General features: G+C 59.3%; 1 protein-coding gene across 1 annotated transcript in view; it reads right to left on the bottom strand.

Moving 5' to 3' along the window:
- Positions 1-2,337, bottom strand: part of GUCY2D (guanylate cyclase 2D, retinal) — a 19,731-nt gene extending 17,394 nt beyond the window's left edge. The window contains exons 1-5 of the mRNA XM_062512167.1: positions 2,126-2,337; positions 1,544-1,644; positions 1,327-1,413; positions 1,129-1,212; positions 217-239 (exon numbers count right to left, since the gene is read on the bottom strand). Coding sequence (XP_062368151.1) covers positions 217-239; positions 1,129-1,212; positions 1,327-1,413; positions 1,544-1,644; positions 2,126-2,337 — 507 coding nt within the window. The remainder of the gene's footprint in view (positions 1-216; positions 240-1,128; positions 1,213-1,326; positions 1,414-1,543; positions 1,645-2,125) is intronic.
- Between the last annotated feature and the right edge of the window lie 19,863 nt (positions 2,338-22,200).

Here is a 22,200-nt window from a genome sequence, read left to right as displayed (position 1 = left end):
CCAAACCCCAGGACAGGAGTGACCCCAAACCCCAGGACCGCACACTGACCCCATGACCGGGTTATGGGGTGTGACCCCCGATATATTAAACTCTCCCCAATAAATTACAGCTCCCCCAGACCCCATGGCACCCCCAGTTTGGGGCGTCCCCAGTTTGGGGCGTTCCCAGTTTGGGGTGACCCCGTTTTGGGGTGGGGGCGCTCAGGGTTCCGTCACCTGCCCCACAAACAGGATGGTTCCTGTGTGGGGGGGGGATAGAGGAGTCAGGGAGACACCCCCAAATTTCCCCAAAATCCCCCCAAAACCACCCAAACCCTCCAAATTCTTCAAACTCCCCAAATCCCCCCCAAATCTCCTCAAAACCTCCCCAAATCTCCCCAAATCCCAAAATCTCCCCCAAATCTCCCCAAATCCCCCCAATTCCCAAATCCACAAAATCTCCCCAAAACCCCCCAAAATCTCCCCAAATCCCCCAAATCCCTGCAAACCTCCCCAAATCCCCCAAATCCCTCCAAATCTCCCCAAATCTCCCAAATCCCCCAAAATCCCCCAAATCCCCCAATCCTCCCAAATCCCCCAAATTCCCCGAATCCCCCAATCCTCCCCAAATCCCCCAAAATCCCCAAATCCCCCAATCCTCCCCAAATCCCCCAAATTCCCCAAATCCCCCAATCCTCCCCAAATCCCCCAATCCTCCCCAAATCCCCCAAATTCCCCAAATCCCCCAATCCTCCCCAAATCCCCTCAAATCCCCCCAAATCCCCCAATCCTCCCCAAATCCCCTCAAATCCCCCCAAATCCCCCAATCCTCCCCAAATCCCCCAAAATCCCCCAAATCCCCCAATCCTCCCCAAATCCCCCAAATCCCCCAAATCCCCCAAATCCCCCAAATCCCCCCAAATCCCCCAATCCTCCCCAAATCCCCCCAAATCCCCCAAAATCCCCCAAATCCCCCAATCCTCCCCAAATCCCCTCAAATCCCCCCAAATCCCCCAATCCTCCCAAATCCCCCAAATTCCCCAAATCCCCCCAAATCCCCAAATCCCCCCAAATCCCCAAATCCCCAAATCCCCAAATCCCCCCAAATCCCCCAAATCCCCCCCAAATCCCCCCCAAATCCCCCCAAACCTGTGGGGTGGTGCCGGATGAGGAAGAGGAAGGGATGATCCAAGACAATTTCCAGGGGGGCCATACGGGAATAAACCACGGCAGCTGCGGGATGGGGGGGGGGGGGGGGGGGGGCAGGGACCCCCAAAAAAGTCTCCAAAAAAAGTCCCCAAAAAAAGTCCCCAAAATGTCCCCAGAACGTCCCCAAATGTCACCCACCTGAAGCCGAGGCCGCCTCGGTGCCGTTTTCCGTCACCTCCACCCGAACTTTTTGCAGGACCTGGCCCAGCACCAGGTGCTCCTCACCTGGGGATCAAGTTTGGGGTGTCGGGATCCGTTTTTTGGGGACTTTTTTTTTTTTTGGGCGACTTTTTTTTTGGGGGGGGGGATTTTTTTTTTTTTTTTGGGGAGGGGGGGTGGGGACACGCGGCCGTACCTGAGACCGGGGAGAAGTCGGCGGTTTCGGGATCGAAGAGGTCGAGGATCCCCAAGGATTTGAGGGGATCCCGGAGATCCCAGGAGGTCTCCAGGGAGAAGCTGAAGGGTGGGGATGGCATTGTCCCCAAAATGTGTCCCCAAAATGTGTCCCCAAAATGTGTCCCCAAAATGTGTCCCCAATGTCCCCAAAAGGTTTGGGACTCTCTGTCCCCAGTGTCCCCCCAAGTGTCCTCAAGGGGTCCCAGAGCATCCCTGATGTCATCAGTGTCACCAGGGATGTTCCCCAAATGTCCCCAAATGTCCCCAAATGTCCCAAATGTCCCCAGTATCCCCAGTCCCCCCAGTCCCCCCAGTATCCCCAGTCCCCCCAGTCCCCCCCAGTCCCCCCAGTCCCCCCAGTATCCCCAGTCCCCCCAGTCCCCCCCAGTCCCCCCAGTCCCCCCAGTATCCCCAGTCCCCCCAGTCCCCCCTGTCCCCCCAGTCCCCCCCAGTATCCCCAGTCCCCCCAGTCCCCCCAGTCCCCCCCAGTCCCCCCAGTCCCCCCAGTCCCCCAGTACCCCCAGTGTCCCCACGCTCTCACCGTGGCACCACGAGCACGCGGGGGGCGGGGCTCAGGTTTGTCACCCAGTGGGTGACACTGCGCGCGTCCAGCAGCGGCCGCAGGGCGGCGATGGGGACGTGTCGCCTCTCAGGTGACAGCAGCAGCAGCGCCACCTCCCCCCCCGCGTACGGCACCTCGACCACCACGAACGGGACCCCCGAGGGCGTCTCGAAGTCCCCTGGGGGTGACATCGGGGGGACATGAAGTGACACAGGAGGTGACACAGGAGGTGACACAACAGGTGACACAAGAGGTGACACAAGAGGTGACACAGCAGGTGACACACGAGGAGGTGACACAGCAGGTGACACAGGAAGACGTGACACAGGAGGTGGTGACACAGGAAGAGGTGACACAGGAGGTGACACACGAGGAGGTGACACACGAGGAGGTGACACAGCAGGTGACACAGGAGGAGGTGACACAGGAAGTGTCCCAGCAGGTGACACAGCAGGTGACACAGGAGGAGGTGACACACGAGGAGGTGACACACGAGGAGGTGACACAGCAGGTGACACAGGAGGAGGTGACACAGGAGGTGACACAGGAAGAGGTGACAGATCAGGTGACACAGGAGGTGACACAGCAGGTGACACACGAGGAGGTGACACACGAGGAGGTGACACACGAAGTGTCCCAGCAGGTGACACACAAGGTGACACAGGAGGTGACACACAAGGAGGTGACACACGAGGAGGTGACACACGAAGTGTCCCAGCAGGTGACACAGCAGGTGACACTTGAGGAGGTGACACAGGAGATGACACAGGAGGAGGTGACACAGCAGGTGACACACGAGGAGGTGACACACGAGGAGGTGACACAGCAGGTGACACACGAGGAGGTGACACACGAAGTGTCCCAGCAGGTGACACAGCAGGTGACACACGAGGAGGTGACACAGCAGGTGACACACGAGGAGGTGACACACGAGGAGGTGACACACGAAGTGTCCCAGCAGGTGACACAGCAGGTGACACACGAGGAGGTGACACAACAGGTGACACACGAGGAGGTGACACAGGAGGAGGTGACACAGCAGGTGACACACGAGGAGGTGACACACGAAGTGTCCCAGCAGGTGACACAGCAGGTGACACTTGAGGAGGTGACACAGGAGGTGACACAGGAGGAGGTGACACAGCAGGTGACACACGAGGAGGTGACACACGAGGAGGTGACACAGCAGGTGACACACGAGGAGGTGACACACGAAGTGTCCCAGCAGGTGACACAGCAGGTGACACAGGAAGAGGTGACACACGAGGAGGTGACACAGGAGGAGGTGACACAGGAGGAGGTGACACAGGAGGAGGTGACACAGCAGGTGACACACGAGGAGGTGACACACGAGGAGGTGACACACGAAGTGTCCCAGCAGGTGACACAGCAGGTGACACAGGAAGAGGTGACACACGAGGAGGTGACACAGGAGGAGGTGACACACGAGGAGGTGACACACGAAGTGTCCCAGCAGGTGACACAGCAGGTGACACACGAGGAGGTGACACAGCAGGTGACACAGGAAGACGTGACACAGGAGGTGACACACGAGGAGGTGACACACAAAGTGTCCCAGCAGGTGACGCAGCAGGTGACACAGCAGGTGACACACGAGGAGGTGACACACGAGGAGGTGACACACGAAGTGTCCCAGCAGGTGACACAGCAGGTGACACACGAGGAGGTGACACACGAGGAGGTGACACACGAGGAGGTGACACACGAAGTGTCCCAGCAGGTGCCACCTCACCGCAGCGGAAGCGGCCGGCTCGGGCCATCATGGGCACGGGGCCATCGGTGCCATCGGGGCGGAGGAAGGGACGGGCGCGGGTGGCCCGGGGGGGGAACGGGACCCCCCAGGACCCCCTGAAGAAGTCGGCGCTGGCCAGCAACAGCCGCGTGCCCGGAGCCAGAGCCCCGGGGGCCACCAAGGTGGCCACCAGCCCTGCAGGGGACACAGGTGTCACCTCCCAAACCCCGCTGAGCCCAAAAGAATCGCATTGGTCCTAAAAGAATCGCGTTGAACCCCCAAAAAAAGGATCCTAAAAAATCGCATTGGTCCTAAAAAATCACATTGATCCTAAAAAAAATCACATTGATCCCAAAAAATCACATTGGTCCTAAAAGAATCGCATTGAACCCCCAAAAAAAGGATCCTAAAAAATCGCATTGGTCCTAAAAAAATCGCATTGAACGCCCCAAAAAAATCACATTGATCCTAAAAAAAATCGCATTGAACCCCAAAAAAATCGCATTGATCCCAAAAAAATCACATTCAACCCCAAAAACAGGATCCTAAAAAATCGCATTGATCCTAAAAAAATCGCATTGATTCTAAAAAAATCGCATTGAACCCCCAAAAAAATCACATTGATCCCAAAAAATCACATTGGTCCTAAAAGAATCGCATTGAACGCCCCAAAAAAAGGATCCTAAAAAATCGCATTGGTCCTAAAAAAATCGCATTGAACCCCAAAAAAATCGCATTGATCCCAAAAAAATCGCATTGATCCCAAAAAAATCGCATTGATCCCAAAAAAATCGCATTGATCCCAAAAAATCGCAGTGATCCCAAAAAAATCACATTGAACCCCCAAAAAAATCACATTGATCCCAAAAAATCACATTGAACCCCAAAAACAGGATCCTAAAAAATCGCATTGATCCTAAAAAATCGCATTGATCCTAAAAAAATCACATTGATCCTAAAAAAAGGATCCTAAAAAATCGCATTGATTCTAAAAAAATCGCATTGAACCCCCCAAAAAATCGCATTGATCCCAAAAAATCACATTGGTCCTAAAAGAATCGCATTGAACGCCCCAAAAAAAGGATCCTAAAAAATCGCATTGGTCCTAAAAGAATCGCATTGAACGTCCCAAAAAAATCACATTGATCCTAAAAAAAATGATCCTAAAAAAAATCGCATTGAACCCCAAAAAAATCGCATTGATCCCAAAAAATCGCAGTGATCCCAAAAAAATCACATTGAACCCCCAAAAAAATCACATTGATCCCAAAAAATCACATTGAACCCCAAAAACAGGATCCTAAAAAATCGCATTGATCCTAAAAAATCGCATTGATCGTAAAAAAATCGCATTGATTCTAAAAAAATCGCATTGAACCCCCAAAAAAATCACATTGATCCCAAAAAATCACATTGGTCCTAAAAGAATCGCATTGAACGCCCCAAAAAAAGGATCCTAAAAAATCGCATTGGTCCTAAAAGAATCGCATTGAACCCCAAAAAAATCGCATTGATCCTAAAAAAAATGGATTCTAAAAAATTCACATTGATCCTAAAAAATTTCCCATTGAATCCATAAAAATCCCATTGATCCCAAAATAAGGGGTCCCCGTCCCCACCTCCCCCTCCCCAAATTGGGGTCCCCCTCCCCATCTCCCCCTCCCCAAATTGGGGTCTCACCCCCCCATGTCCCCCTCCCCAAATTGGGGTCCCCGTCCCCATCTCCCCCTCCCCAAATTGGGGTCTCACCCCCCCATCTCCCACTCCCCATATTGGAATCCCCACCCCCCCATCTCCCCCTCCCCAAATTGGGGTCCCCCTCCCCAAATTGGGGTCCCCGTCCCCATCTCCCCCTCCCCATATTGGAATCCCCACCCCCCCCATCTCCCCCTCCCCAAATTGGGGTCCCCCTCCCCAAATTGGGGTCCCCGTCCACATCTCCCCCTCCCCATATTGGAATCCCCACCCCCCCCATCTCCCCCTCCCCAAATTGGGGTCCCCGTCCCCATCTCCCCCTCCCCATATTGGAATCCCCACCCCCCCCATCTCCCCCTCCCCAAATTGGGGTCCCCCTCCCCAAATTGGGGTCCCCGTCCCCATCTCCCCCTCCCCATATTGGAATCCCCACCCCCCCCATCTCCCCCTCCCCAAATTGGGGTCCCCCTCCCCAAATTGGGGTCCCCATCCCCATCTCCCCCTCCCCATATTGGAATCCCCACCCCCCCCATCTCCCCCTCCCCAAATTGGGGTCCCCCTCCCCAAATTGGGGTCCCCATCCCCATCTCCCCCTCCCCATATTGGAATCCCCACCCCCCCATCTCCCCCTCCCCAAATTGGGGTCCCCCTCCCCAAACGGGGCTCTCACCGCGGGTCCTCTCCCTGGCCCAGGCGTTCAGGCCCCTCCTCGCCCCCTCCCCACTTCCGAAGTCCAGCCGAGCGAGGCTGCGGCCTCCGAGGGTCCGCAGGATCCGGGTGACAAACGCGGCCTCCAGGGCCACCCCCCGGGCCACAAAGAGTCCCTGGGCCACCTCCAGCTCCCGGCCCGGGCCCCGCAGAGCCCGGCGGAGACCCCGCAGCTCGGCCGAGACCCCCGGCCCTGCGGGGAAACTGAGTCACGGCTGGCCACGGGGGGACATCTGGGGACATTCGGGGACATTTGGGGGCATGTTCGGGACATTTGGGGACATTTTGGGGACATCTAGGGACATGTTCGGGACAATTAAGGACATTCTGGGGACATTTGGGATTATGTTCGGGACATTTGGGGACATTCTGGGGACATTTGGGGACATTTAGGGACATGTTCGGGACATTTGGGGACATTCTGGGGACATTTGGGGGCATGTTCGGGACATTTTGGGGACATTTTGGGGACATTTTGGGGACATTTTGAGGATATTTTGGGGACATTTGGGGACATTTTGAGGATATCTGGGGACATTTTGGGGACATTTTGGGGACATTTTGGGGACATTTTGGGGACAATTTGGGGACATTTTGGGACATGCCATCACCCTCATTGTGGGCAGAGGGACCCGTATGGGGATGGGGACATCAAAGTGTCACCTATGGGGATGGGGGACACATCGCTGCCACCCCCATGTGGGGACAGTGACCCTGAAATGTCCCCAGTGGTGACAATGACCCCAAAGTGTCCCCAGTGGTGACAGTGACCCCAAATCCCCACCCCAGTGGTGACAGTGACCCCAAAGTGTCCCCAGTGGTGACAGTGACCCCAAATCCCCACCCCAGTGGTGACAATGACCCCAAATCCCATCCCCAGTGGTGACAGTGACCCCAAATCCCCACCCCAGTGGTGACAGTGACCCCCAAAGCGTCCCCTCGGTGTCCCTGTCCCCCTCACCGTCCATGCTGAGGCCGGTGGCCTCCTCCAGCTGCCTCCGGGACCTCCCGGCCGTGGCCACCTGCAGGGCCACCAGCACCGAGGTGGCCCCGTAGGGCGCGAAGGCGACGTTGGTGTCACCTCGGTGTCCCAGCGCCTCCCGGAACAACCGCAGCCCAAAATCTGTCACCAGCTGGGACACCCGGCCCGGCTCTGGTGTCCCCGAACCCGCCAGGGCCACCAGGGCCACCAGGGCCACCAGGGCCACCAGGGCCACAGGGGTCACACGCATCCTGGAGGGACACAGGGGTTACTGGGGATACTGGGGGTACTGGGGGAAATGGGGGATACTGGGGGCAGTGGGGACTTTGGGGACATTGGGGACACTGGGGGATACTGGGGGGTTCTGGGGATACTGGGGACACTGGGGACACTGGGGGATACTGGGGGGTTCTGGGGATACTGGGGACACTGGGGCAGCCCCCTCCCCTCCCAGGGGTCCCCAGTGTCTGGGGGTCACTGAGGTGACACTTGGGGTGACCCAGTCCCAGTCCCAGTCCCAGTCTCAGTCCCATTCCCAGTCCCATTCCCAGTCCCAGTCCCATTCCCAGTCCCAGTCCCATTCCCAGTCCCATTCCCAGTCCCAGTCCTATTCCCATTCCCATTCCCATTCCCAGTCCCATTCCCAGTCCCAGCCCCCTCACCTCTCTCCAGTCCCAGTCCCAGTCCCGGTCCCATTCCCAGTCCCATTCCCAGTCCCAGTCCCAGTCCCAGTCCCAGTCCCAGTCCCAGTCCCATTCCCAGTCCCAGCCCCCTCACCTCTCTCCAGTCCCAGTCCCAGTCCCAGTCCCATTCCCAGTTCCAGCCCCCTCACCTCTCTCCAGTCCCAGTCCCAGTCCCAGTCCCAGTCCCAGTCCCAGTCCCAGTCCCAGCCCCCTCACCTCTCTCCAGTCTCAGTCCCGGTCCTGCTGGCCCTGAATCAGCTCCAGGTTTGGTCCCAGTATCCCGGCACTGGTCCCGGTCTCGCTCCCAGTATCCCGGCACTGGTCCCGGTCTCGCTCCCAGTATCCCGGCACTGGTCCCGGTGTTATTCCCGGTGTCCTGGTCTCAGTCCCTGCGTCCCGATCCCAGTCCCGGTGTTTTAATCCCGGTCCCGGTGTCCCGATCCCAGTCCCGATGTCCCCCTGTCCCAGTACCGTTCCCGATGTCCCAGTCCCGATGTCCCGTTCCCGTTCCCTCTGTCCCGGTACCGTTCCCGATGTCCCTCTGTCCCTCTGTCCCTCTGTCCCTCTGTCCCCCTGTCCCTCTGTCCCCCTGTCCCTCTGTCCCTCTGTCCCTCTGTCCCTCTGTCCCGGTCCCGGTCCCGTTCCCGGCTCTGGAGCCGCCTCCGGCCCGGGCGGTTCCTTTAAAGGGCGGGGCGGGGGCGGGACAAGGACCGGGGGGAGGGGGATTCCCACTGGTGTCCCCCCCCCCGTGACGTCACCACCCACGCGTGTCCCCTGTCCCTTCCCATGACCCCCGTGACCCCTCTGTGACCCCCGAGACCCCCCCGTGTCCCCATGACCCCCCATGTCCCCCATGTCCCCCCCCGTGTCCCCATGACCCCCCCATGTCCCTCCCGTGTCCCCCCCCGTGTCCCCATGACCCCCCCATGTCCCCCATGTCCCCCCCGTGTCCCCATGACCCCCCCATGTCCCTCCCGTGTCCCCCCCGTGTCCCCCCCGTGTCCCAGGGCTGTCCCTGGGGACAGTTTTGGGGACAGTTTTGGGGACAGAGCAGAGGGAGGGGGGGAATTGGGAGTGTCCAAACCTCCTTTAGGGTCAGGGGTCTGTTCCAGCGCCCCATAGCCCCCCACAGACCCCACAGACCCCAATAGAACCCCATAGAACCCCACAGACCCCATAGACCCCTATAGAACTCCATAGACCCCCCCACAAACCCCATAGAACCCCACAGACCCCATAGAACCCCATAGAACTCCATAGACCCCCCCACAAACCCCATAGAACCCCACAGACCCCATAGACCCCTATAGAACTCCATAGACCCCCCCACAAACCCCATAGAACCCCATAGACCCCATAGAACCCCACAGACCCCACAGACCCCAATAGAACCCCACAGACCCCACAGACCCCACAGACCCCACAGACCCCACAGACCCCATAGAACCCCATAGACCCCATAGAACCCCATAGAACCCCATAGAACCCCACAGACCCCATAGAACCCCACAGACCCCACAGACCCCAATAGAACCCCATAGACCCCATAGACCCCACAGACCCCACAGACCCCATAGAACCCCATAGAACCCCATAGACCCCAATAGAACCCCACAGACCCCACAGACCCCAATATAACCCCATAGACCCCATAGAACCCCATAGACCCCAATAGAACCCCACAGACCCCACAGACCCCATAGAACCCCATAGACCCCACAGACCCCACAGACCCCACAGACCCCATAGACCCCATAGAACCCCATAGAACCCCACAGACCCCACAGACCCCATAGAACCCCATAGACCCCATAGAACCCCATAGAACCCCATAGAACCCCATAACCCCCCCGCAATCCCAAATCCCTCTGGAAAAATCTCCTTTTTTTTTTTTCCTTTTTTTCTTCCTTTTTTTCCCTTTTAAAAAATTTATTTATTTATTTTTAATTTGCTTTTTTCCCCTTTTTTTCCCCCCCTTTTCTTCCCCCCCCCCCCCTTTTTTTTTTCTTGTTCTTTTTTTGGTTTTTTTTTGGTTTTTTTTTTGTTTTTTTTGCCCAAACTTGGCCATTGTGGGGAAGCGCTCGAGGACTCAAAGGACAGGAATTTCCTCAGGAACCCAAAATCGCCGCTTTTCCACCCAAAATAGGAGCCGGGAATGCGATTATTCATTGGGGGGGGGGGGGAGCGTCTGGGACAAGGGGACATCCCCCGATGACGTCACGTGTGGGGCAGAGTTGGGATCCCCCACCCCCAAAAAAAAAAAAAAAATCAGAATATCCCTTAAAATTCCCTTAAAAATCCAGAATTTTCTAAAAAAAAATCCCAGAACCCACCCCCAAAACAATCGCCGAAACCCCCCCCCCCCCAAAATTCCAGAACCCCCCAAAAAATTTTACTCCACCCAAATTCCCCTAAAAATCCAGAACTCCCCACATCCAGCGCCCCAAATCCCCCCCCAGGACCCCAAACCCCCTCAGTTCCACCCCAAACCCCCTCAGGGACCCCAAACCCCACCCAGGACCCCAAACCCCCTCAGTTCCACCCCAAATCCCACCCAGGACCCCCAAATCCCCACCCAGGACCCCAAATCCCACCTAGGACCCCAAATCCCACCCAGGACCCCAAACCCCACCCAGGACCCCAAATCCCACCCAGGACCCCAAATCCCTCCCCAGGACCCCAAATCCCACCCAGGATCCCCAAATCCCCTCAGGGATTCCCCAAACCCCACTCAGGACTCCAAACCCCCTCAGTTCCACCCCAAATCCCCCCCCAGGACCCCAAATCCTCCCCCAGGACCCCAAACCCTCTCAGTTCCACCCCAAACCCCCTCAGGGACCCCAAACCCCACCCAGGACTCCAAACCCCCTCAGTTCCACCCCAAATCCCCCCCCCAGGACCCCAAATCCTCCCCCAGGACCCCAAACCCTCTCAGTTCCACCCCAAATCCTCCCCCAGGACCCCAAATCCTCCCCCAGGACCCCAAACCCCACCCAGGACCCCCAAATCCCCACCCAGGACCCCAAATCCCCTCATTTCCACCCCAAATCCCCTCAGGGATCCCCCAAACCCCACCCAGGACCCCAAATCCCCCTCAATTCCACCCCAAATCCTCACCCAGGACCCCCAAATCCCCACCGAGGACCCCAAATCCCCACATTTCCACCTCAAATATCCCCCCAGGACCCCAAATCCCCTCAGTTCCACCCCAAACCCCCTCAGGGACCCCAAACCCCTCCCCAGCCTCCCCCGGGGGTGACTCAGTTTGGGGTGACTCAGTCGGGTCTGGGCTCCTTCCTGTGGGGTCCCTGGGGATTTGGGGGGCGTCACATCCAGCTCATCCCAAATTCCTCGTGATTCACCCCAAAAAAAACGGGTTCCGGCCCCGCAAAGAACCCCCAAAAAATCTCCTTGCACACCCCCCCGCCAAAAAAAAAAAAAAAAAATAAAAAAAAAATGAAGGGATTGATCCGGAAAAATTCCAAAGGTGCAAATTCGCTGGGATTTATTCCAAAAACTGCAGGGATCCACCCCAAAATCCGCATGGGTTCAGCCCAAAAGTGAAGGAATTCACCCCAAAACCTCCAGCAGACCCCAAACCTGCCCCCATCCTCACAGGGGTGTCCTGTGTCCCCCCAGTGTCCCCAATCCCCTGTCCCCAAATCCCGTGTCCCCCCACCCCAATGTCCCAAATCCCGTGTCCCCCCCACCCCAATATCCCAAATTCTGTGTCCCCCTCAATGTCCCCCACCCCAATGTCCCCAATCCCGTGTCCCCAATCCCGTGTCCCCCCACCCCAATGTCCCCAATCCCCTGTCCCCAAATCCCGTGTCCCCCCCACCCCAATGTCCCAAATCCCGTGTCCCCCTCCACCCCAATATCCCAAATTCTGTGTCCCCCTCAATGTCCCCCACCCCAATATCCCAAATCCCGTGTCCCCCCCACCCCAATATCCCAAATTCTGTGTCCCCCTCAATGTCCCCCACCCCAATATCCCAAATCCCGTGTCCCCCCCACCCCAATATCCCAAATCCTGTGTCCCCCTCAATGTCCCCAGTTCTGTGTCCCCCATCCCCTGTCCCCAAATCCCGTGTCCCCCCACCCCAATGTCCCCAATCCCGTGTCCCCAAATCCCGTGTCCCCCCACCCCAATGTCCCCAATCCCGTGTCCCCAAATCTCCTGTCCCCCCACCCCAATGTCCCCAATCCCGTGTCCCCAATCCCGTGTCCCCCCACCCCAATGTCCCCAATCCCCTGTCCCCAAATCCCGTGTCCCCCCACCCCAATATCCCAAATTCTGTGTCCCCCTCAATGTCCCCAGTTCTGTGTCCCCAATCCCCTGTCCCCAATCCCGTGTCCCCCCCACCCCAATGTCCCCAATCCCGTGTCCCCAATCCCGTGTCCCCCCACCCCAATGTCCCCAATCCCCTGTCCCCAATCCCGTGGTCCCCCCACCCCAATATCCCAAATTCTGTGTCCCCCTCAATGTCCCCCACCCCAATGTCCCCAATCCCCTGTCCCCCCCACCCCAATATCCCAAATTCTGTGTCCCCGAAGTGTCCCCAAATCCCGTGTCCCCCCCACCCCAACGTCCCCAATCCCCTGTCCCAAATCCCCTTGTCCCCCACAATGTCCCCATCCCGTGTCCCCTGTCCCACACCCTGACCCCGTGCCCCACATCCCCGCCCCGTATCTCCCCCAATTCCCACCTCCCCATCCCGATCCCGTGTTCCAATCCCATGTCCCACCGTGTCCCTTGTCCCCTGTCCCGCGTCCTGGCCCCTTGTCCCCACACCCTGACCCTTGTCCCCTGTCCCTTGTCCCCTGTTCCCACACCTTTACCGCGTGCCCGACATCCCCACCCCGCGTCCTCCCCCAATTCCCACCTCACCATCCCCCAACCCCCGTCCCCTGTCCCACGTCCCGACCCTTGTCCCCATCCCCTGTCCCTTGTCCCCATCCCTGACCCCGTGTCCCACGTCCCCACCCCGTGTCCCCCCCAATTCCCAGCTCCCCATCCCACATCCCATGTCCCCATCCCGTGTCCCCTGTCCCACCTCCTGACCGTGTCCCACCATGTCCCCGTCCCCTGTCCCACATCCTGACCCCGTGCCCCACATCCCCACCCCGTGTCCCCCCCAGTCCCCACCTCCCCATCCTGTGTCACATGTGCCCATCCCGTGTCCCGTGTCCCACATCCTGATCCCGATGTCCCACATCCAATTCCATGTCCCACCATGTCCCTTATCCCCATCCCATGTCCTGACCCCTTGTCCCCATCCCCATCCCATGTCCCATGTGCCCACCCCGTGTCCCACCATGTCCCTGTCCCCTGTCCCATGTCCTGACCCCGTGTTCCCATCCTGAGTCCCCCGTCCCATGTCCCCTATCCCCATCCCGTGTCCCCTGTCCCACCTCCTGACCGTGTCCCACCATGTCCCCGTCCCCTGTCCCACGTCCTGACCCCACGTCCCCACCCCATAATCCCATCCCGTGTCCCCTGTCCCCCATGGCGCATCCTGACCCTTGTCCCCTGTCCCATGTCCTGACCCCATACCCCACATCCTCGCCCCATGTCCCCATGCCCTGATGGCACCAGAAACTGGCCTTGAGCACACCTGGACACGCCCCTGGGGACACTGGGATGTGCCCTCAGGAATCTCCTGGATCTCGGGGAATGGCACCCGCTGGCACCGCGATGACACCTGGTGTCCCCATGTCGTGACATGTGCCAGGAATAGGGTGGTGGCACTTGTCTCGGCATTCCTGCCACCTGCCGCTTTGGTTTTGTCCCCTCCCACCCCTTTTTTATTGTGACCAAAGGTCTTCGCCAGGTATCTCCCACGTCCTCAGTCCTGCAGTGACAGCACCTGGGGACAGATCCTTGTGCCCATCCCTGCGCCTCAGCTCCACGACCTGCGGCCATGGGGGGACGGCGCCTGTGGGGCAGCCGGGCCGTGCTCTTCGTCTTCGTCCTGCTCATCTTCACAGGTGGGGAACTGGTGGAACTGGGGATCCCGTTCCCCGCTCCTGGTGGAACTGGGGACCCCCTTTCCCAGCCCTGGTGGAACTGGGGATCCCCTTTTCCCACACCTGGTGGAACTGGGAACCCCCTTTCCCAGCCCTGGTGGAACTGGGAACCCCCTTTCCTAGCTCTGGTGGAACTGGGGACCACCTTTCCCAGTTCTGGTGGAACTGGGGATCGCCTTCCCTGACCTGGTGGAACTGGGGACCCCCTTTCCCAGCCCTGGTGGAACTGGGGACCCCCCTCTCCAGTCCTGGTGGAACTGGGGATCCCCTCCCCACTCCTGGTGGAACTGGGGACCCCCTTTCCCAGCCCTGGTGGAACTGGGGATCCCCTCCCCACTCCTGGTGGAATTGGGGACCCCCTTTCCCCACTCCTGGTGGAACTGGGGACCCCCTTTCCCACTCCTGGTGGAATTGGGGACCCCCTTTCCCCACTCCTGGTGGAATTGGGAATCGCCTTCCCGCTCCTGGTGGAACGGGATTCTCCAAACAACACGGGGTGGGGAGCAAACAGAAGAAATTGGGGTCTTTGGGGGTGTCCGGGGGTCTTTGGGGGGTTCCAGGGGTCTTTGGGGAGGTCCAGGGGTCCTTGAAGTGGGTTCAGGGGTGTTGGGGGGGGGGGTCCAGGGGATCTTTGGTGAGTCCATGGGTCTTTGGGGGTGTCCAGGGGGTCTTTGGGGGTGTCCAGGGGGTCTGGGGGGGGGGGGGTGGTTCAGGGGTCTCTGGGGGTTTTAGGGGTCTTTAAGGGAGGGGTTCAGTGAATCTTTAGGGTTACAGGGTTTTGGGATCCCACTGGGGAGGGGTCTTGGGACCCAAATGGGAATCCTGGGGAGAATCTTTGAAGAACCAAGGTTGGGTTTTGGGGGGATGTCAATCTCTGGTGGGTGAGGGTCTTTGGGGGTCCAGGGGTGTTCAAAAATGGGGAGGGGTCAGCAGATCTTTGAGTTCACCAGGTTTTGGGATCCAAGGGGAGATGTTGTGACCCAGCTGGAAGTCTTGGGAATCCTTGGGACATTTTTGGAAGAAACAAGGGCGGGGATTCGGGGAGGGGTGTTGGTCTGTGGTGGGTGGGGGTCTTTGAAGGGGGGTCCAGGTGTCTCTGGTGGGGGATCTGAGGGTCCTTGGGGCACAGCAAGGTTTGGTAGCCCAGGAGATTTGGGAGATGTGGATAAGGTCGGTCAGGGCAGGGCAGAGACATGAGATGGTGGCGTGGCCACCACCATGGGCGTGTCCGTGCCCGTCCTGGGACAGCAATGGCCACCGGTACCCAGCAGGGAGGACAACCGTGGGCGCGGACACGGACAACGCCAATGAAGGAAGCACCACCACCACTGCCGAGACCACCACAAACACCACCACCACCGCCGAGACCACCACAACCACGACCACCACTGAGCCCACCACCACGACCACCACCACCACGACCACCACTGAGACCACCATGACCACCATGGCCAGCACTGAGACCACCACAACCACGACCACCACTGAGCCCACCACCACCACCACCACCACAGAGACCACCACCACCACCACCACCACTGATCCCACCACCACCACCACCACCACTGAGCCCACCACCACCACCACCACTGAGCCCACCACCACCACCACCACCACCACGACCACCACTGAGACCACCATGACCACCATGGCCAGCACTGAGACCACCACAACCACCACCACCACTGAGCCCACCACCACCACCACCACCACAGAGACCACCACCACCACCACCACCACCGATCCCACCACCACCACGACCACTACTCAGCCCACCACCACCACCACCACCACTGATCCCACCACCACCACCACCACCACTGAGCCCACCACCACCACCACCACGACCACCACTGAGACCACCATGACCACCACGGCCAGCACTGAGACCACCACAACCACGACCACCACTGAGCCCACCACCACCACCACCACCACAGAGACCACCACCACCACGACCACCACCGATCCCACCACCACCACGACCACTACTCAGCCCACCACCACCACCACCACTGATCCCACCACCACCACCACCACCACCGAGCCCACCATGACCACCACGACCACCACAGAGACCACCACCACCACCACCACCACTGAGCCCACCACCACAACCACCACCACCGAGCCCACCACCACCACGACCACCACTGATCCCACCACCACCACGACCACCACAGAGCCCACCACCACCACGACCACCAGCGAGCCCACCACCACCACCACCACCACCGAGATCACCACGACCACCACCACCACTGATCCCACCACCACCACGACCACCACCACCACTGATCCCACCACCACCACCACCACCACAGAGACCACCACCACCACCACCACCACTGAGCCCACCACCACCACCACCACCACAGAGACCACCACCACCACCACCACCACTGATCCCACCACCACCACGACCACCACCGAGCCCACCACCACCACCACCACTGAGCCCACCACCACCACGACCACCAGCGAGCCCACCACCACCACCACCACCACCGAGATCACCACGACCACCACCACCACCGATCCCACCACCACCACGACCACCACTGAGCCCACCACCACCACCACCACCACTGATCCCACCACCACCACAACCACCACTGAGCCCACCACCACCACCACCACCACTGAGCCCACCACCACCACGACCACCACCGATCCCACCACCACCACGACCACCACCGAGCCCACCACCACCACCACCACCACAGAGACCACCACCACCACCACCACTGATCCCACCACCACCACGACCACCACAGAGACCACCACGACCACCACCACCACTGATCCCACCACCACCACCACCACCACCGAGCCCACCACCACCACGACCACCACTGAGCCCACCACCACCACCACCACCACTGAGCCCACCACCACGACCACCACCGATCCCACCACCACCACGACCACCACCGAGCCCACCACCACCACCACCACCACTGAGCCCACCACCACCACGACCACCACAGAGACCACCACGACCACCACCACCACTGATCCCACCACCACCACCACCACCACTGAGCCCACCACCACCACGACCACCACAGAGACCACCACCACCACCACCACCACCGAGCCCACCACCACCACCACCACCACAGAGACCACCACCACCACCACCACTGATCCCACCACCACCACCACCACCACCGAGCCCACCACCACCACGACCACCACTGAGCCCACCACCACCACCACCACCACTGAGCCCACCACCACGACCACCACCGAGCCCACCACCACCACGACCACCACAGAGACCACCACCACCACCACCACCACAGAGACCACCACCACCACCACCACTGATCCCACCACCACCACCACCACCACCGAGCCCACCACCACCACGACCACCACAGAGACCACCACGACCACCACCACCACTGATCCCACCACCACCACCACCACCACTGAGCCCACCACCACCACGACCACCACAGAGACCACCACCACCACCACCACCACTGAGCCCACCACCACCACCACCACCACTGATCCCACCACCACCACCACCACCACCGAGCCCACCACCACCACCACCACCACAGAGACCACCACGACCACCACCACCACTGATCCCACCACCACCACCACCACCACTGAGCCCACCACCACCACGACCACCACAGAGACCACCACCACCACCACCACTGATCCCACCACCACCACCACCACCACCACCACCACTGAGCCCACCACCACCACCACCACCACTGAGCCCACCACCACCACCACCACCACTGAGCCCACCACCACCACCACCACTGATCCCACCACCACCACCACCACCACCACCACCACTGAGCCCACCACCACCACCACCACCACCGAGCCCACCTCCACCACCACCACCACAGAGACCACCACCACCACCACCACTGAGCCCACCACCACCACGACCACCGAGCCCACCAGTTCAACCAGCAGCACCGAGTCCACCACCAACAGCACGATCACCTCTACTGTGACCTCCACCTCATCGACCAGCTCTGCTGTTACCACCAACACCCCCACATCCACCTCGACCATGTCAACTCCAGTCATGACTACATGTGAGTCTTCCTCATTGATGTCCCTCCATGTCCCTTCTCCCTGACGTGTCCTCAGCATTCTCCAGGTGCCTCCTGGGTTTTCTCCACGCCATGTCACAGTACTTGTGTCCCTGGGTCCTTTTCCTAGATCCGTGCCTTAACGGTGGCACGTGGCTAGATGGCAAGTGCTTGTGTCTCGAGGGGTTCCAAGGGCGCCTCTGCGAAGATTCCATCTGCGAAAATGGGGGCACCTGGGCCGGCGGCGTCTGCCAGTGCACCCCGAATTTCCAAGGGCACAGGTGTGAGATCGCCAAGGACATTGTGGAGATCAAAAATGGTAAGGAACTGCCTTGTGGTGCTGTGGGGTGGCTACCAGAGGAGGTATGGTGGCCAGCTCTGAGGGGTCAGCCAGACTTTTGGGGTCACTACGAGGGTGTGACCTGAGAATGGGACCACCATGGAGGGACAGACCTGGAATTGGGACCACCCTAGAGGGATCAACCTGGAGATAAGGCCACCAGCTCTGGAACCAAGCTGGTCCCCTGACCGAGGTCACCAGGGGTGGGGTGGGGACACCCGGGTTTCTTCCTTATGGGTCTTCTCTGCTCGGCCAAGTGACGATGAACGCGACGGTGGAGATGACGACCAAAATTGATGTGAAATTTAGTGACAATCTTAACGATACATCCTCAGAAGATTACCAGAACTTTGCAGAAATGTTCCAGAAAAAGGTCAGGGCTCAGCGATGCCAGGGGTGACCCTGGGACCCTTGAGGGGGAATGTGGACCATGATGGGGGCCTGAATCTCCCCTGGCTTCTCTTTGTCTTCCAGATACGGCAGATTTATGGTCATATCAAGGGCTACAGAGGTGTGGAGATCAAAAGCCTCAGGTGAGTCCTCACTGGTGGCCCAGGTAGGGTCCTGACCTTCTCCAGTGCTCTGGTTGGGGTGGTTTGGGGTGAAGGGACCCATGGAGGTCAGTTTGAGGTGATTCCCTTCAAGCTTGGAGCATCCACATCCCTCCAAGCCACGTCGTATCCATGGGGCTCCTCCAGGATGGTCCAACCTCGCATTACCGCGGCGTGCCTCCACACCGGGCATCCCATACTGGTCCCAGTTTGGTCCAGAGCCAAGCGCTGCCCTTTCTCCTTGCAGCCGGGGCAGCATCGTGGTGAACTATGAGGTCCTCCTGGAGGTCCCTGCCAGCTCCCAGGCCAACGAGACGGTGAAGAACATCTCCCAGAACCTCGTCACTGCCTTCCAAAACTACACCGACTGTGACAAGAACTGCACGGACATCAGCTGTGAGTGACCCCCGGGGGTCACCACAGGTGGACCCGGTCAGCACCGGGTCCTCGCTGGGGGGTGGTTGTCCTTTGGGGTTTGTCCACCAGCGGCTCCTCTCTGCATGCCAGGTTCTTTCTGCTTCAACGATAACTTCACCAAAGTCGAAAAGTACGGCGTGCAAGAGGTGGAAGGACGTAAGTGAAGCCCCACGGGGTATTTTGGGTGTCCCACCCCACCTTGTGGAGCACCCCAAAAACCTGAGCGCTGCGCCCCCCCCCCCCCACCCCCCTCCACCCCGCCCGCCCGCAGGTCTGTGCGACGCCTACATCCAGGAGGAGTTTAAAGAATACTACACGCCGCTCCTGATCAACGGCGGCGTCGTCTGCATCACCCGCTGCGACGCTCGCCACGAGCAACGCCTGTCCTGCGTCTACGGCAGCTGCTCCGTTGGCTTGAGGGGGCCGCAGTGCGAGTAAGGAGCCGCTCCCCAAAAATGGGTTGTCCACCCCCAAATCCCACAGCTTTCATGGTCATGATGGTCACGATCTGACCACCACCGTGACCGCCGTGGGGATCTCGCAACTGGGACCACCCCGCTCCTGTGAGCCCCATGACTGTGGTGACCCCACCGGCATGACCACCATGACCACCATGACCACCATGGCCACCATGACCACCATGACCACCATGGTCACCATGGCCACCATGACCACCATGATGATCCCAAATATCCATGACCCCCTTACTACCCCCTCCACCATGACTGCCATGACCCCCCATGACATCCCCGCTGTTGTAATCCCCATGACCATGATGACCCCACCACCATGGCCACCATGGCCACCATGACCGCCATGACCACCATGATGACCCCAAATACCCATAACCCCCATGACGATCCCACCACCATGACTCCCATGACCATGATGACCCCACCACCATGGCCACCATGGCCACCGTGACCACCATGACCACCATGACCACCATGGCCACCATGACCACCACAACCATTCCTACCAGGTGCTCGGACCAGGCGGCCTTCTGGTACCAGGACCAAACTTGCAGCTCCCGCATCAGCAAGGTGGGGGTGGCCGTGGGTGTGCCGGTGGCCATCTTGGTCCTGGTCACCACCATCTTCACCATCCTCCTGCTGAAATCCCGGAGGCAGAAGGAACAGTCCAGGTAAAGGTGTCACCATGGGGTGAGCTTGTGGGGGGGGGGGGGCGGGGGGTGGTCCCGTGGGGGTCCCGAGTCTCATCCCTGCCGGTCCCCACCACGCAGGGATCAGATGACATCTCGCTGGGAGCTGTACGACAGCGATGACAGCAACTGGGACAGACCACGAGGATTTGCCATGGGCAACCCAGCGGCCACCTGGGAAGGTAACGGGGAGTGGAGGTGGGGATGGGGGTGGGCATGGAGGTGGTGGTGGGGAGAGGTCTCTGTGGCATCCAGGGGTCTACGACACCTCTTCTTCCACCCCACAGATATGGAGACCCCCAGCACCAGCTACATCAACCTGAGGAGGGTGGACACCTCGAGGATGGTGGGTGACACGGCCCCGGGACCCTGATGTCATCCACCTTTTTGTCCCTTACCCCATCATCATCATCATCGTCTTCATCATCATCCTCCACTCTTCTTCCTCCCCAGATGCACATCCAGAGACCGACCGTGGTCCACTGAGTGGAGACACCTGAGAGCCAGCAGAGACGAGACACGGGGACACGAGGACACGGGGATACTGGGATGGGTGGGGGGATGGGACACGGGGGCACTGGGATATGGGGGTGACAGAGATCAGAAAATCCACCGTCCTCTTCCTCCCCACGCTGATGTTTGCACACACGATTATTATAATTAAATACATGCTTAGTTTCATTGTCACCTGTCCCCGCTTCCTGCTGGGGACACGAGGTGACTCCGTGACAGAGGCAGTGACAACGCTGGTGACAAGATGCAAATCCAAGGGAAAACATATTTATATCAGGGAATGAAAATATTAGGAGTGAGTTAATTTTTAACCGAGAGATTGGGAATTGCCCTTGGGACACCCCGACCCAAAAATGGGTGACGTGTGTGGGAGAACGCGTCCTTGTCCCCAGTCCTGGAAAGAAAATGTCACCCTTGGAGGTTCGTCCACATCTCCTTCCCACGGGGACAAAGGGCTTGGAGCAGGGGGGGGCGTGGGGCAGCTGTGGTGGCTCAGGGAGCAGGGGATGTTGAGGGGGGGGTCTTGAGGTGGTGCCACCCATAGATGGGGGGACATTGAGGGGGTCTCGAGGTGATACCACTCTTGATTTGGGGGGACATTGAGGGGGTCTCGAGGTGGCACGACCCCTGGGACATTGAGGGGGGTCTCAAGGTGATACCACTCTTGGTTTGGGGGGACACTGAGGGGGTCTCAAGGTGATACCACTCTTGATTTGGGGGGACATTGAGGGGGTCTCGAGGTGGCACGACCCCTGGGACATTGAGGGGGGTCTCAAGGTGATACCACTCTTGGTTTGGGGGGACACTGAGGGGGGGGTCTCGAGGTGGACGATGGACCACCACAACCATGCTCCTCATCACCACTATGACCACCATGACCCCTCCCACCACCACGACCCCCACGACCCCCACGACCCCACCACCCCATGATCGCCATGACCCCCATGACCCTGCCACCTTCTCCCACGCCACGGATGGGGCAGGAGGCGCGTCCCGCTCGCCCCTTGACCTTTGGCCCTCAGCCAATTCCCGCCCCGCCCCCACCGGGCTAAAATCAACAATTTTTTCTTTACGTCTTTTGTTCCACCCTTCTTGGCAACCCCTGCCGGGAACGGGGACAAAGTCCCCAAATACCTGAAGGTGT

This window comes from Cinclus cinclus, chromosome 34 (genome assembly GCF_963662255.1).
Source record: "Cinclus cinclus chromosome 34, bCinCin1.1, whole genome shotgun sequence".
Classification (NCBI taxonomy): Eukaryota; Metazoa; Chordata; class Aves; order Passeriformes; family Cinclidae; genus Cinclus; species Cinclus cinclus.
Note: the sequence above shows the minus strand (reverse complement) of the source record. Positions and strands in the feature narration are given on the sequence as shown.